This window comes from Oculina patagonica, chromosome 4, assembly GCF_052425735.1.
Source record: "Oculina patagonica isolate OP01 chromosome 4, crgOcupat, whole genome shotgun sequence".
Lineage (NCBI taxonomy): Eukaryota > Metazoa > Cnidaria > Anthozoa > Scleractinia > Oculinidae > Oculina > Oculina patagonica.
Window position 1 is genome coordinate 829,534 of NC_135761.1, and position 14,973 is coordinate 844,506.

Below are 14,973 nucleotides of genomic sequence, written 5' to 3' on the forward strand. Positions count from 1 at the left end.
GGTGGATGAATAAATTCTTCGCTTTCGATAAGAACAGTATGGGTAAAATGACTTCACCACAAAAAAAATTTCAGTGCATGCGCATTCAAAAACATGATCATGGTTTATTAAGTTCGAGGGCGGGGTAAAGGATATCTGGAGCGTGTGGGGAGTTCGTGGCATTACTTTGTGGAAAATTTTGAACAATAAGGACAAGGCCTAACGATAGCAGGAAATTGTTAAAAAAAAAAACATTAAGGAGTTAAAAGGACTAAGTTATTTTCTGAGCAGTTTGAACTTCTATGGATTGTACCAAATATGTACTCATTATTCCCTTTAACAAAGCTAAACTTCAAAAGTCCCTTTTTTCGGTCTGTCAATTCCTTATTTTCTCTATTCATTATTTCATTTAAAATGTAACGAAAAAAGGAATACAGATTGTGAATTGGTGAAAGTTACAATCGATGTCCAGGTCCTGTAGTGCATCATACGTATAACAAGGCCAAAGTTAGGAATGAACGTTTATTCGTTTGTTTTACGATAGAATCGCTTTGAGATGTTGATCGCGACGTTTCGACTGCAATACTGCTAGTCTTCATCAGGCGATGAGGTCGATTGTTTACGCGTCGTTTGTTTAGAACTTCGTTTGACAAAAAAAAAAAAACAATTCCTTCTAGGTCCTCCAAAAATATTTTATTTTAAGAATGTCACGTTGAATCCAACTATCATGATGCACTGCAGTCACTACAGGCGAATTGCAATGAAAGAACTGGTCAAAACTGGGCATTCAAACCAAAATTTCACCGGACAGTCGACTTATCCGGCCGTTTCGACGGGAGTTCAAACACTCCTGCGCTCTACCTCATTTGACAAGTCGACCAAAAAATTGTTGTTTTTGGCACATTTTCGTTAAAACACCAGTAAAGTTACCGATTTCTATCATCCAACCAAAAAATGGCACCATGGATCCATAATAGCAAAAGCTTGCAGCATAAACAACAACTTGTCTTGGAAAAACTTCAACTTTTTTAATATGTTTTTCTTCTAAGCAACTGCAAAAGAAAAAAAAACTGCAACACCAGATGGAATCCTAACCCCAATCCTGTCATAGGCGCCGTTGCATATCGTCGGTAAAGAGCGGGAATTCAGATAGCACGGGGCTTACAGACCTTACCGTCCGTCTAATTCAGGCGGGAGGAGGCGTTTTTCACTGGCTGTTTTTCTCGTGCAGCATACACGTATATAAATAGGGACACCAATACGTTGTTGAAGGCACAAGTGTAATAACTGTTCACAAATGTAATAAAGTCACAAGTGTAATAACATTCGGTGACAAATGTAATAAAGTCACAAGTGTAATAATGTTTGGTCACAAATGTAATAAATATTTCACACACAGGTACAAATGTGAATAGCAAATATCATTAAAACTCATGTTGTCAGTCACTGTCGCTTTACATCTACACAGCACTTATATTGGAGAGCTTGTCTAAATGGACAAATTAGTCATTTATAAGGTCGTTTTTACAATAAGATGCTTCAAATGTTCCAGGAAGGCCAAAAACACCACATATGAATCAATGAACATTTCATTTTACTTTACTGAGATACTCTACATAGATGCGTTTAGATATGTAATTTTTAGTGCTTTATTCATAAGCCTTATATATTTCTTTTGTTCGTCTTATGTCAACAATTGTCAGTATAACCTACGAACACTTAGGGTGGTTTCATAAGAAGAACATTTGTCAATAAAAATACTTCATCACCACTTAACGATCTCGAGGAATTTTAAAAAGTCTATTTACCTAGTGACAGTCATTTTAGTATGAGACCCAACTTCAACAGCAGAAGTTACAATGCAACTATACTAACTTTAATATCGTGATAGCAAATCTTGGCCAGTATAGTATAGTTTTATATTTACGATAAACTCGAACTAAACTCTAGCCATGGTTAAATGAAAGCCAGTCTACGCTGTCTGGCCATTTTTTGAATAAATCCCAGCTATGGCAAATCGACCATACTCCAATATATCTAGGCTTGGTGCCATCTAGAGGATTCTACTGCCTAATTACTTTATGGTTGAATGCAATTCCATTGAAATATATGCTACTGGTCGAGAGCAGTGCTTTATCTGACGTGGTTCAACCGAACCAATGATTAATATGTCCATTTAGACAAGCTCTCCAATTTAAATGTTGTGTACATGCAAAGTGATAGTTACTGACAACATAATTTCAGCGACAGGTGCCGGCCGTTCACATTTGAGCCTAAGTGTGAAATATTTATTACATTTGTGACCAAACCTTATAACACTTGTGACTTTATTACATTTGTCACCGAGTGTTATTACACTTGTGACTTTATTACATTTGTGACCAGTTATTACACTTGTGCCTTCAACATACGTAGGATATTAAATAATTATTTTTAATGTGTTGGAGTGCCGGTAGTAGGCAATACTGCCGATACACCAAATCCCCTCGGATATACACCCTGTTAAAGGAAATTTGGGAGGGTTCCCGCGGGGCATAGAAAAATCTCTGACCCCGGCGGGATTTGAACCCACGACCTCCGGATTAGATCTACGGACGCTCTACCGACTGAGCTACGAGGCCAGTACGGGAGCAGGTCGGGTTAATTTAGGTAGTGAGTCGCGGTAAGTATACAAGTGATAGAGATATAGATAGGACCGCGTGGCACCCGTTTAAATAGGATATTAAATAATTATTTTTAATGTGTTGGAGTGCCGGTAGTAGGCAATATCCTATTTATACGGGTGCCACGCGGTCCTATCTATATCTCCTTCAACATACGTGCCTGTTCGTGGACGAAAAACTGCAGTGAGCAAGAACATCTACACGAAGCTCACAATTCGTCCTTTTTCAGTACGTTTTCATACTATATATGGGTCAAGCTAAAGCGGTGATCCTAATAATATTTTCATTTTTCCTCGGAGCTCTTCCCGGTGCAGTTCCCGGTGGGTCTTCTCCCGCGCTGATCTTGTCCCAGAACTCCACGCGCACCACACACGCGCTGAGCTCGACTGAGAAACGACGCCTGGGAACGTGTCTGATCCTTAGAAAAACGCGAGGAAAGAAAGAAAAATAGAGATTTGCTGTACTAACTGACCATTATTTGTGGTTTTACTCGGTGTAAAAACATGTGAAGTTCTTCTTTGTTATCGAGCTATTGCTTTCCTGGTCCATAGCCGAGTTGCCTTTTGCCTGTTTCAAAGCGAGTCCTTGCGCAAAAGATTTTTATTTTCATGAAAATAAACGTGGAGGTGAAACTCCCCGCGAGTGGCGGGGAGGCTGACGCCGCTCGCTGTCGCGGCTTCGCCGCTTACACCGCTCCCTTGACGCTCTCGTGTGTACCTCAAGGTGAGCCTGCTGGCAGGCTATGGTTTTGCAAGAAGGCTCGTTTTGACACAGAGGCAAAAGGCAACTCAATTCCCTCTATGAGATGCGCCTGCAGGAAATCATGGCGGTTATATTCAGCAAAACATGTCCACGACTTGGCAACGCTGAATACAACTACCATGATAGCCTGCAGGCGCATGCGCGTGGTGAGAGAGCTGTGCACTGAACGTGCTGCTGCCTAACACAAAGTTCTCCTTCGCAGGCATGGGCCCAATTGTAAGAATTTTTGGCGATGGACAATGCGTTTCCTTTTAATTTGTTATAATTTATTGCGAGTTTAAGGGATAGATCTAATGAGAGCAATGCGGAAGTAAACTGGTGTAGCTGAGGATCCGCAATTTGCTGTAAACTGCATCGCACGCAACAGGGATAGCGAAACTTTTTTCGAATTGACGAAAGAGAATCATCCAACAACAAAACAGATTTCAAATGGTTCAATTCCGAATATATATCTATTCTAATTTCAAAATTCCCGCTTGAAAACAAACCAGTCATGTGGTTTCGTATACCGGAAGTTCAATCGTCTACTGGACTTCCGGTTCCGGTTCTTTCAATGTATTCTAACAGTTTTTAATACGAAAACAAACTGATAATTTTAAAATAATTTACAAACGAAAAGTAACTCAGAACTTTCCATTTTTTTAATCGAAGTTCTTTTAGAAAACAAGATAAAATCTGGAAAACATGACCGGAAGTTGCCTAGAACATGTGTCAAAGTGAGGCTCAGCCGGAGTTTATTTATATTTGACGTCTGAAACCTTGAATTCTCTGCGCTATCGCCTGTGACCAAGATCCAAACAAGCTGTGATGGCGACGGGTTGAGTAAGCTCCTGCTTGATTTTCCTGTGTGATCATGCCTCGCTCGTTCCTTGTGAAAAGAAGAAGGAGTACCGATGCAAACCCTGCGCTCGATTCCGGTAAGTTAGCGGCCAGCTTGATTATATATTTCTTGAAACCCGCACGTGTTGTCGAACTAGAGATCTGTGCCTTCTGTTCATGGTTCCTCAGTCGGTCGATAGGGACAGTTCATATGTCAACACGCCAAAACGGTATCTCTACTCCGTCTGTCCACCGGGCTATGCGATGTGAAATGGCGAACGATCTGTGTTTCTGGTGAGATTGTGCTTCGAGAGAAGGGTTGCTTTAATTAATTCAAGTTTATTCGAATAGCTTACAGTGTCATTTACTCTCCCTGCACTGCAAAATTACACCAGTAATGCACATAGACCCGGGGCGCTATTGCTATTCCATTTATCCTCGTTCTCGAAAACGGAGTTTTTAAATGGTTTTCTTGACATTAAAACGGTTTTCTGGTCTTTAAGAAATCTCCAGGTCGGTCTTTTTCTTATTAGCACTTTTGCAAGTAACAGTAATTTTAATATACACACACCTGGGAGACGTTGGGCAGATGTTTTCAAATCTCGCTGGTCCGGGTGGCGATTTTCTGTTTGAAATCTCACAGCTACAATAAGGGATTCGGCGTTGAGTGAAATTCGCTTTTCTTTTCGGGGTAGTACAATTTCCAGCGCCTTCCAGCGCCGGAAATGATTGATCCCTAGCAACTTCAACGCGAAAAGCAATGGAAATGTTGTTTTATGAATTTAGCCATAAATTAAAACGGTTCTGTAAACAGATGAAAACTTAATTTCACAGCTGTTGCAGAGAGATTGAATTGTGCCTCAAAAAAAGAGAAACAAAAAGATGTCCAGAAAAAGAAGTCACAGGATGAGAAAATTTCGGAAATTGCCGAATGAATGAGCAGATAAATTTGTTAATAAAAATATAGAGATTCGAAGACAAGTGAAATCAACAGTGTGCAGCGCGGGAAATATTAAATGGTGCAGGGGGTTCCCGCGGCGCTCGAGGCACTTCATCCTTCGCTTCATTGTGACATATGTCCTATGCCGCCGACATCGAAAAAGCTACGAATTTTAATAAAAGAACTGAAATGCGAGTGCATTAGCTTTGAAATTAAAGACGAAAGCTTTACAGCCATCTGGCGCAGATTATTTACCACGGGCGATTTCTTTCTTTTTTTCATAAAGAGAAAAATAAATATGAAGAAAGCGACGGACGTTTATAAGTGTGTATTTTTCCCGAGATTTGTTATGAATGGTAAATTAAAATTTCGACAAGGCGCGATAGAAATCAACGATTTAAACCTTGGACCACTTCTTTAAGATATGTTAATGCACCTATGGTGAACATTAAGGGGGTTACTAATGACGTTAGTAATTCCAATAAAAGCAAATTTTCGTTTCGAAATGAAGAGGGCATCGTAAAATCTAATACGCCTGCAATACCCCAAAGTGACAATGTTTTATTTGCTATGTTAATTTTAGGTTTTCAATGAAAGGCACTCGTTAAAAAAACTTTTGACTCGTCAGTCGATAAACCTTCATAAACAATCGAAATTAGAAAAAGAGACGAATAATAGCCACAATTTTTGTTAATTTTTCGTGCGAAAAGGGCACAATTCAGACTAGATAACAAAAGATGCTTTTTATTCCAAGGAAAATTTAAATGAAAAATAAATAATTTTTGTTGGTAGTTGAAGATGTATTTTTATCGAAACAGATGTTCATTGCTTAGCCTGTATTAAACAATAAAGCATTTTATTCAAACATTCGTTTTGTTTTACGGCCGGTCGCATTCGATCGAAGGATGAATTGTACGCAGTCTGGGCAAAACATTCCTTTTGTCACTTTTACACTATATTTAGCGCAAGATTTGGGACAGAAAACCCAAGGAGGGATGTTTGTCGTAAAGAAGCTCTTAGATAGCGCGTCTTATTCATATTTAAAGGTGAAAAGTCAAAGAAAATTGCAATTCACATCTGGGAAGGCGCACCTCAACAACTGCGCTACCAGGAAACCATTCTTCACTTTGTTTCCCTTTCTCTAATTCGTAGATTGTTTGCACGGACAAAGCTTTTTTATGTAGTCAGTGAAAAAGACGATTTAACAGATGGAAAATCGATTCTTCGGCTTGGGCTCGATGTCGCCTAAGTAAAGGTGAACTCTAGCGGCCTCTAGCGAGCTATGCCAAGAATTCTATTTTTTCGATAAGGAATCGCAAACGAAAACAGCTGGACTTGATACGAATTTAAAATGGATTTCTGGCATTGAAATGGGTTCTTTGAGCAGCTAAATCGGTCGATGGCTGTTGTTTAACAAGTCGATTAGCAAAACAATTGAGCTTTAAAACCCAAACTACTGCACTCTTCAAAGTAAAGGAACACAATAGGGAGCTCATCGTTCCAGATGGTCTGTAGTCTTCCTATGCTCGCTTTATTTTAACATCTGGCATTTCCTGTTGCTGTTTTAAAAAAACATGGCATAGAATTTTGTATATGCGCAGGCACGGGGCTTCAGCGTATATATGAAATATCAGTAATGCTTGTGAACGATTTTCACGGAAGCCAAAAAGATTTGAAAATGATTCTTAAGCTATTAAGAAACAGAGGGATAATTTTTTTGATAAGATATCTCGCTACAGGATTAAGTTCTTAACAACCATGTTTTGACTTTTCTTGCCAAAATAATAAATGCAAGAGCATGTAAAGTGTAGAAAATTAGTGTTTGAGAAGCCGGCCGTATCGTGAGGTTATCGGGATCACATTCACCTTAAAAAATGCGAGGCAGGCGTTCGATTAGAACCAGCTCAGATAAGGTGAAGTTTTTTTGGAACTTTATCGTTTTGTTGCCTGTTTGTACAGTGCGATTTGCATATGCTAAAAACACAACGATTTCCGACCGCCTACAAAGGATCCATTTTCTTTTCCTTACCGCAAAAGATGTTTATGCTCTGTTTGGTCTCGCGGAGTTTTCAGAATTGTTTTGTAGTCTGAGGCAAAGAAATTGAAAATGTGAATAAAAAAGATCCGTGACGGTTATTTCAAAGGGCCAGGATTATCTCCAGTTAAGTTTAATTAAATACTCCATTGCCTAGCACTCCCACCTGTTCATGCGAACGAAAAAGAACAATTGATTAAAAACACGCCCTCGGGGCTGGTCTCCGCGTGCGTTATATTGATAGGGGTGTCACGCAACGAGCATTACGTCACGCTCATCATACGGAAGGCGTTAACATTCGACAATCTTAGCCCTTCAAAGTGGAATATAATACCGCTATCTAGCATTGCTCCTGACAGCAGATTAAGGGGTAATTAGGAAAACGTAAGGCCATACAGGCCCAGACTTATTCTACAACCCTGGCCAATACTCTTGGGGCGCTGTCGCTTTAACTAGTCCTCCCTAGTGTAATGACCTCCTTGTACTCAGACCTTTTTCATCACAATCAACATTGGTCGTGGGAGAGGGGGGCAACTAAAATAGCCTGTTTTACAAATATTTTAAAGCTTTTTGCCAGACCTTAGTTAGAACCATATTAGCGAACTGTGTATTTGCAACCAGGTTATAACAAGTGTCCCAAGACGTATTGACCAAGGCTGTGGTTTTGTAGCATGAAGCAGCTTCCCCCACCCACACTCCCACCCAGCATTCTGTCAGATTGTCCCAACAGTTCACCACTATGCATTTATAATACTCCAGAGGAGAGGGTGGAGAAAGGCACAGGGAGGGTAAAGTGTCTTGCCTATTAAATAAAGAACACAATACAGTGACATGCTCCACAAAAGTATGAAAATAATAATTATTGAGATGCAGTATATGTTTGCTTCTGTGTTTCAGATCTGCCAAAGAACATCAAAGATCCTTTAAACTGCACAGTGGAACAGGTAAAGCTTGTGCCTCCAAGTCAATGCATTGAATTTAATCCACAAATTTTACGTTGTAACACACTACAAAGGAACCACATTTGGAGCCTTCCCAACACGCCATGTTTTCCCTGCAGAACAAGAGCATTTCCACACATGCCTGGCAACTGTATCAAATTTGCAGCCAAAAATAAGTGTGTAAACACCCACTGTTGTGAGTGCGTTTACAGAAAACTTGAAGAGAATGCAAGTTGTTTTGGTTGTCACTCATCTAATAAACTGCTGTCAGATGTTAGTCAGCTTCATGTGCCTCCGTGGTATGATAGTGGTTATCAAGGGGTTTACTTGCCAAAGCATGGCCCATTTTGTTCTAAATCGCTGTGCACACCCTTAGAAACACTGGACTTTCATGGAAGGGAAGTAGCAAACTGGTCAAGTAACCATTTGACTGCACATCATGTGAACAAGTGCAGTGCTAGGCCTGGCACTAGATTGGAGAGAAATTTAAAAGTCATAAGGAGCGAGGAGCCAGTGCTTGCTGGAACAGCGGCAAAGGATGATGAACCTCCAGCAAAGAAAATGAAGATGGCAGCTGTCTGCAAGGAACAGGAGATGGAAAAGGAAGATGACGAAGAGACTCCCTTTTTACAGAATGAGACTCAGTTCAATGCCGCTGTTGAGCAAACAAATGTTTTAAAGGCTGATGATAAACAAATTCAAGCAAAAATCAAACAAGAGTTCCCTGAGCCACAGAATCTACAGACTAACAGTAATGAGCTCTTTAATGATGGACAAAACATTGAAGAAAAAGATAACCTAGCAAGTCAGCAAACATGTGAACTAGGCAGTCATGAAAAAAGTGGTAAGAAAGCCACAGACATCCAAAAAAAGGTGTCTAATCAAGGGACAAGAAAGTCGCAGCAACTAAAATCAAAGAAAGGACTTAAGGATAATAAAAAACCTTACAACACAAGAATGGTGACATCTCGGCCACGGACTTACAGCTCTGACTTTGTCATACCTGAAGAGGAAGATGATTGGAGGCAGGATAAGGAAGACTATCAAATGAAGGGTCGGCAAAGAACAAAACTGAACAGGTTGTTGGCAAATGAACATGAACGCAGACGAGTGGCACAGTTGAATAGTGCTTATCAAGACCTTCGACAGTTAATTCCAGGGTACCAATGCGACACCAAGCTGCCGAAGATAAAGATACTGAAATATGCAATCAATTATATAGCCCATTTAGATGATATACTGGGAACTGACTTCTAGAAGTTTAAGTGAAATTAGTAAGTGTGTTATTAACTGCAACAATGTTCTGTTTATTTTAATAAGAAAGGGATTTTAATTACAATAATTTATTACAGAATTATTATGTATGACATTACATTATTTCACAGCATAAATTGATTGATGAATTACAATATTATTACTGACATTGTCATTAATTAAATTATAATAGTTAATAAACTGAAATTCATCAATAGTTATTGTGGCACGAGTGAGAGACATAAGCTGAAGTATGATCAACCAAGGTACTTTCTTATCATATGTTACAGATTATTACATGAAGTGTTTTCATGTTATGTTGATTTGGCAAATTATAAACATAACAGTGATATCTCCAAAGATCACTCATAGAGCTTGGAAATCATAATTAATTTACTTGACTAGTTTACAATCATTAAAATGCACTGAAATAACTGTAAAGCACAAAAGTTGTAATTATAAATTAAACTAAAAGGGCACTAATACCTATATATATTAATAACATTGGAGCACTCTATAAAATTAATCTGTTTAAGACTGTCTTTGACTCTCTCAGTATGTCCATGCTGGATACTTCCAAAACATAGAGTCTGTGCTTTAATTATGCTGATATTGTTAATGATATGTACTTCAGTGAATGTACATGATTGTCTGATTCCTTCATTTTGAACCAAAAAGATATAATTATCTGCAGTCTAGCTTAACAGTTGTCTATTGCTTTTTGCTTTGATAAGTGTATAAAAAATTATCTGTGTTGTGAACATGGGTTAGTCTGATTCAGGTCAAAACGTAAGCTATTCCTATCTAACTCTGTATTGGGCTGTGTTGCATTACAAACCTCTTCTGTTACTGGAAACGGATAAGCTTTGGTTTTGACTGTCATGTTTTTCATAAGTGCACCATAATTTGTTACTATGTGCCACTATCGACTTGTTGAAAATCAACATCAATAATTTTTCTAACCAATAAAATGAAGTTATCATGATAGTGCATTTTGTGTCTTTTTAAGATTTGCCTAACTGTTAATTGATCATAGATTTGCATACACAAGGAACTGTATTACATAAATTCCCAGGGGGGTTACTCAAAGTATACATGACAAGGGCTCCGACGGAGCTTCATATTGCAAACCCAAAAAAATACACAAGCCTGAAATTTTAGACCCAAACATAAATACCTGGCATCAGTTTGAATGAATATTTTTCTGATCCTCTGATGGCAACGAAAAACCGAAACGAAAAGTTGGCTCGGAGATAAGACCCAAAAATATATGCGTATTTTTTTAAGACCTAAAAAATATGTGACAGATCCCTTGACCCCAAAAAAATACAGAGCGTGTAAATTTTCAACCCCCCAAAAAATATGTCAGTCCCTCCAACATGTATACTTCGAGTACCCCCCTGGGAATAAATTTATGTAAATACCGGTAAATCCAATACAGTAAAAATGAGTATGGTGGCAGGTACAACGTGCATACCAACACAACATACTTGGAGTAAGCAGAAACCCATAAGGGTTGAAACGTGTAACTCCCTATGATTTGCATCGTACAAAGCGTTTGCACATTCGTTTACACTAAGTATCATATTTGGAAAATCATGAGAAACATTTAACCAATCAAAATTACTATATTTGGATTAAATTCACAGCGCGCTAGCTTGCGCTCGATGGCGTAATCTTGTTTTTGAACAAGCTTGCTTGAATAAAGTTAAATTCTCCTGTTTCATCTTCTTAAAGTAGTCTGGAGAACTTTGCTTCGATACACTTAATGTATTTCTTTAGTTTCTGTAAGAAATTTACGGCGTTTAGGTTGAAATTCATGCAACTTACCCCAAAACCAAAAATTACCGTAAAAACCCGCAGATAAGCCGCACCTTTTTTCCAAAAATTTTCGCTCGAAAGCGGGGGTGCGGCTTATCTGTGGGAACATTCGGAAAAGGTGCCGTAAATTTTCGTTAACTGATGCTAATTTATGGAAAATTATGTAAATTAATATAACATAAAACTACAAGAGAGTACCGAACATAGCTTTTGCAAGTTTGACAGCTTCTATACTGTTTGCAGTGTCCACAGTGGCCTATAACTTTAACAGTAATATTGATACTTTACGAGCAAGAAAATACCACGAGTATTCACAAGTAAGATGGCCGAATGTTTCTTTCTCATTTTGCACTTTGATGGAAAATTTGTCGAACTGATTACGAAACTCTCTTCATGCAACGAGTTTATCTCCAATAGATGGCTCCCAAATTGTAGTGTCCCTTGGATCAATAACACATTTAAGCTTCCAGATTTAACTCAACATGTTTTATTCGGCCGACAACATGGCCGCCGCTTCCAAAAGCACATGGAAGGTTTTCCCAACATGCTTTGCGGCCCAATACATTACATCTCCCCTTTTCTCTGATAAATGCTTCTTTACATAAACAAGTATTTCTAACTGCAGAAACGACAAAGTCAGGGGGGGGGGGGGGTTCCCCAATGAAACATGTAACAAATTAAACTTAACTGTTCAAACTGTTTTAGTTTAAGTGAAATCAGTGTTCTCTTGAGAAAGCTACTGTAATAAACAACACTGTCTCTTAAGCTTTCTGTTTAAACAGAATCAATGTTCAGTGTTCATGTTCCCCAGAGAAAGTTAACAACATAGTCTCTCAATCTCTCTGGTAATCTGCGTGTCCTCTGGGGTCGCGGGGTACTTAGTGTCTCTGATCTTGCCCCAACGCTCTCCGGTGTGTCAAGGTAAACTTCACTGTTCAGCGGCCCCGTAGCTGGTTCCTCTGCGGGTAGTGGGGCAGGTGTTACCAAGACATCTGGTTCTTGCTGGGAAGAGGGGTCCCCTTCCGTGATGTAACGCTTCACATGGCTTGTGTTTCTGGAGTACTGATTCCCTGCTGGACTTTCAATCACAAGACTGTTTCCGCTCTTACTGATTACTTTGAACGGGTTCGGGTTGAAAGCTGTGCTGAGCTTGTTAGTTTTGTCCTGTTTGACTAGGACTTCATCACCTGCTTCGACATTGGAGTGACTGGCTCTGCGTTGTGTATCTGCATAGTCTTTGGTCTTAGCTTTCTGTTCGGCATCGCGATCGTCTAATTCATGGTCATAAGCGTGATCAATGCTTAAATCAGGCATCTTTCCTTTAACTTTCCGGTTAAACAATAGCTCAGCAGGGCTCATACCAGTCGTACCGTGGGGAATGCTTCTGTAGGCAGTGAGATACTTCCTTAATTCTGCCCTCCAGGGTTTGTTTTCTGCCTGAGCAATCTGCAGACGCTTCAGTAGTGACCGATTCTGCCTCTCCACCTCCCCGTTGGCTTGGGCCCACTTGGCGGTAACTTTGTGATGAATTATTCCTTGCTGTTCACAATATTCTCTAAATTCACTTGATTTGAACTGTGGACCATTGTCAGACTTGATAGTAGCTGGTAACCCATGTCTAGAGAAAGTGTCTGCCAGGCGGTCAATGACCTTTTCAGCAGTAGTGGATTGCATGACCTCGACCTCGTAGAACCGGCTATAGTAATCGACAATCACCAACAATGAATGTCCGGACGGTAGTGGTCCCATCAGGTCAACCGCTAAGTCCTGCCAGGGCCCATCTGGTAGTGTCGTGGACCGGATTGGTTCAGGAGGATCTGGCCGTGCCACTAACTGACATCCATGGCATGTTCGGCAGTGTCTGTCAGCTGCCCTGTCCATTCCTGGCCACCACACCTTGGTCCTGAGATTTTGTTTTGTGCCAACCACCCCCAAGTGGCCTTCATGAGCGAGGGCTAGGGTCCTCGGTCGAAACTTTTGGGGAATAACAATGCGCGTACCTCGAAGCACAAGCTGGCCAATGACACACAACTCCCCAGCCACCGCCATGTATTGTTTGCACTTCTCAAACTGCCCGGTTGCAATGGCCCTTCTTACTTCTATCAGTTCTTCATCAACAGCTGATGCTTCCTCTATCTCGCAGGTAGTGAGTGCTGTCGGAGTCGCATTTACGGCAACAAATCTAACATATTTTTCTGCACACTGCTGGTGGTTGTCAGGTTTGACCTCCCTGTGGAGCAGCCGTGACAGTGGATCGGCAATGTTCCCTGACCCAGGCCTGTGTACCACACTGAAATCATATGGCTGTAATCTGAGAACCCATCGTTCTATCCGTGCACATGGCCTCGACCGTGGACCGTATATCACCTCTAATGGCTTGTGGTCGGTCTCCACAACAAACTTCATTCCATACAGATAGACATGGAACCTCTCACACGCCCACACCACACCTAATGCTTCCTTTTCTGTTTGGGAATATTTCTGCTCACATACAGTCAGACTACGACTTGCATAACATACTGGTGTCCACGCGCCACCCTGTTCCTGTACGAGAACCGCTCCTAGACCAACTGGGCTGGCATCTGTAATGACCTTGGTGGGTGCGGTTTTATCGAAATACGCCAGCGTGCATGCCTCTGCCATCTTCTGTTTGAGTGATTCGAAGGATTTTCTCTGTTCTGGCCCAAATTCGAACGGCGTCTCTTTCCTGGTCAATCTTCGCAGTGGTTCAGACAACGTGGCAAAGTGAGGTATGAACCTACTACTGTAGTTGGCCAAACCCAGGAAACTGCGTACATCCGTGGCATTCTCTGGTTCCTTCGCTTCTAATACTGCTTTGACTCGATCTTCTGTGGGACCAATCCCTTTCTCTGAAAGCAACATTCCCATAAACACCAACCTGTCCATGTTGAACAAACATTTCTCAGCATTCAAAGTGAGACCGCACTCTTGCAGGCGCTGGATCGTTTGCCGGAGCCTCTTGTCATGTGTTTCTGTGTCAGGACCATGCACCACAATATCATCCGAGATGTTTTCTGCACCTTCGATACCTGCGAGGACTGAAGCGATTTCATGTTGATATTGTTCACTGGCAGAACATACACCAAAGAGTAAGCGTTTGTAGCGAAACAACCCATCGGGTGTGGCAAATGTTGTAATTTCTCTGGACTCTGGGCTCAACTCTAACTGATGGTATCCCCACTTGAGGTCCAATTTACTGAAGACCTTAGAACCATTCATGGTGTGTAACACATCGTCAACTGTGGGTATTGGATATCGCCTTCGCATTATTGCCTGATTTGCCTGCCTCATGTCAATGCAGAGGCGGATCTCCCCATTGTTCTTTGGAACAATTACCACAGGGTTGACCCAAGGGGCAGGTCCCTCAACTGGTTCAATTATTCCCAATTCCAAGAGTTCTGTGGTTTTGTCTTGGACCTTTTCCCTGAGATTGAAAGGTATTCTTCTGTATGGCTGTGCCACAGGTTTCACAGTGGGGTCTATATCCAGGGATATCTGCTTGTTTTTTAGCTTTCCGACACCCTCAAACACTTCTGGGTATTGCAGTTTCAAATCATGGGCCTTGGTGGTTACTGCAGCAATGTTAATACCAACTTTTAGCACCCCCAATTCTGTTGCTGTTACTTTTCCAAGTAGTGACATCCCTCTACCCTTAATTACCAAGAACTCTGCTCTGGTGGATCTATCACAAACGGCCACCGTACACTTAAAACTTCCTTTCACTGGCAATGGCTGATT

The 14,973-nt window shown here is 40.7% G+C and overlaps 1 protein-coding gene and 1 non-coding gene across 2 annotated transcripts; one reads left to right on the forward strand and one right to left on the reverse strand.

Annotated features, from left to right (window-relative positions):
• Positions 1-2,526: 2,526 nt before the first annotated feature.
• Positions 2,527-2,600, reverse strand: Trnar-ucu (transfer RNA arginine (anticodon UCU)). The gene has a single exon. It is a non-coding gene; the product is annotated as a tRNA-Arg (tRNA).
• Positions 2,601-3,924: 1,324 nt separating this feature from the next.
• Positions 3,925-10,378, forward strand: LOC144649043 (uncharacterized). The gene is made up of 2 exons (XM_078508505.1): positions 3,925-4,321; positions 8,096-10,378. Exons 1-2 carry the CDS (start codon positions 4,258-4,260, stop codon positions 9,394-9,396), a joined length of 1,365 nt encoding a protein of 454 aa, XP_078364631.1. The 5' UTR covers positions 3,925-4,257; the 3' UTR covers positions 9,397-10,378.
• The last annotated feature ends 4,595 nt before the right edge of the window (positions 10,379-14,973 follow it).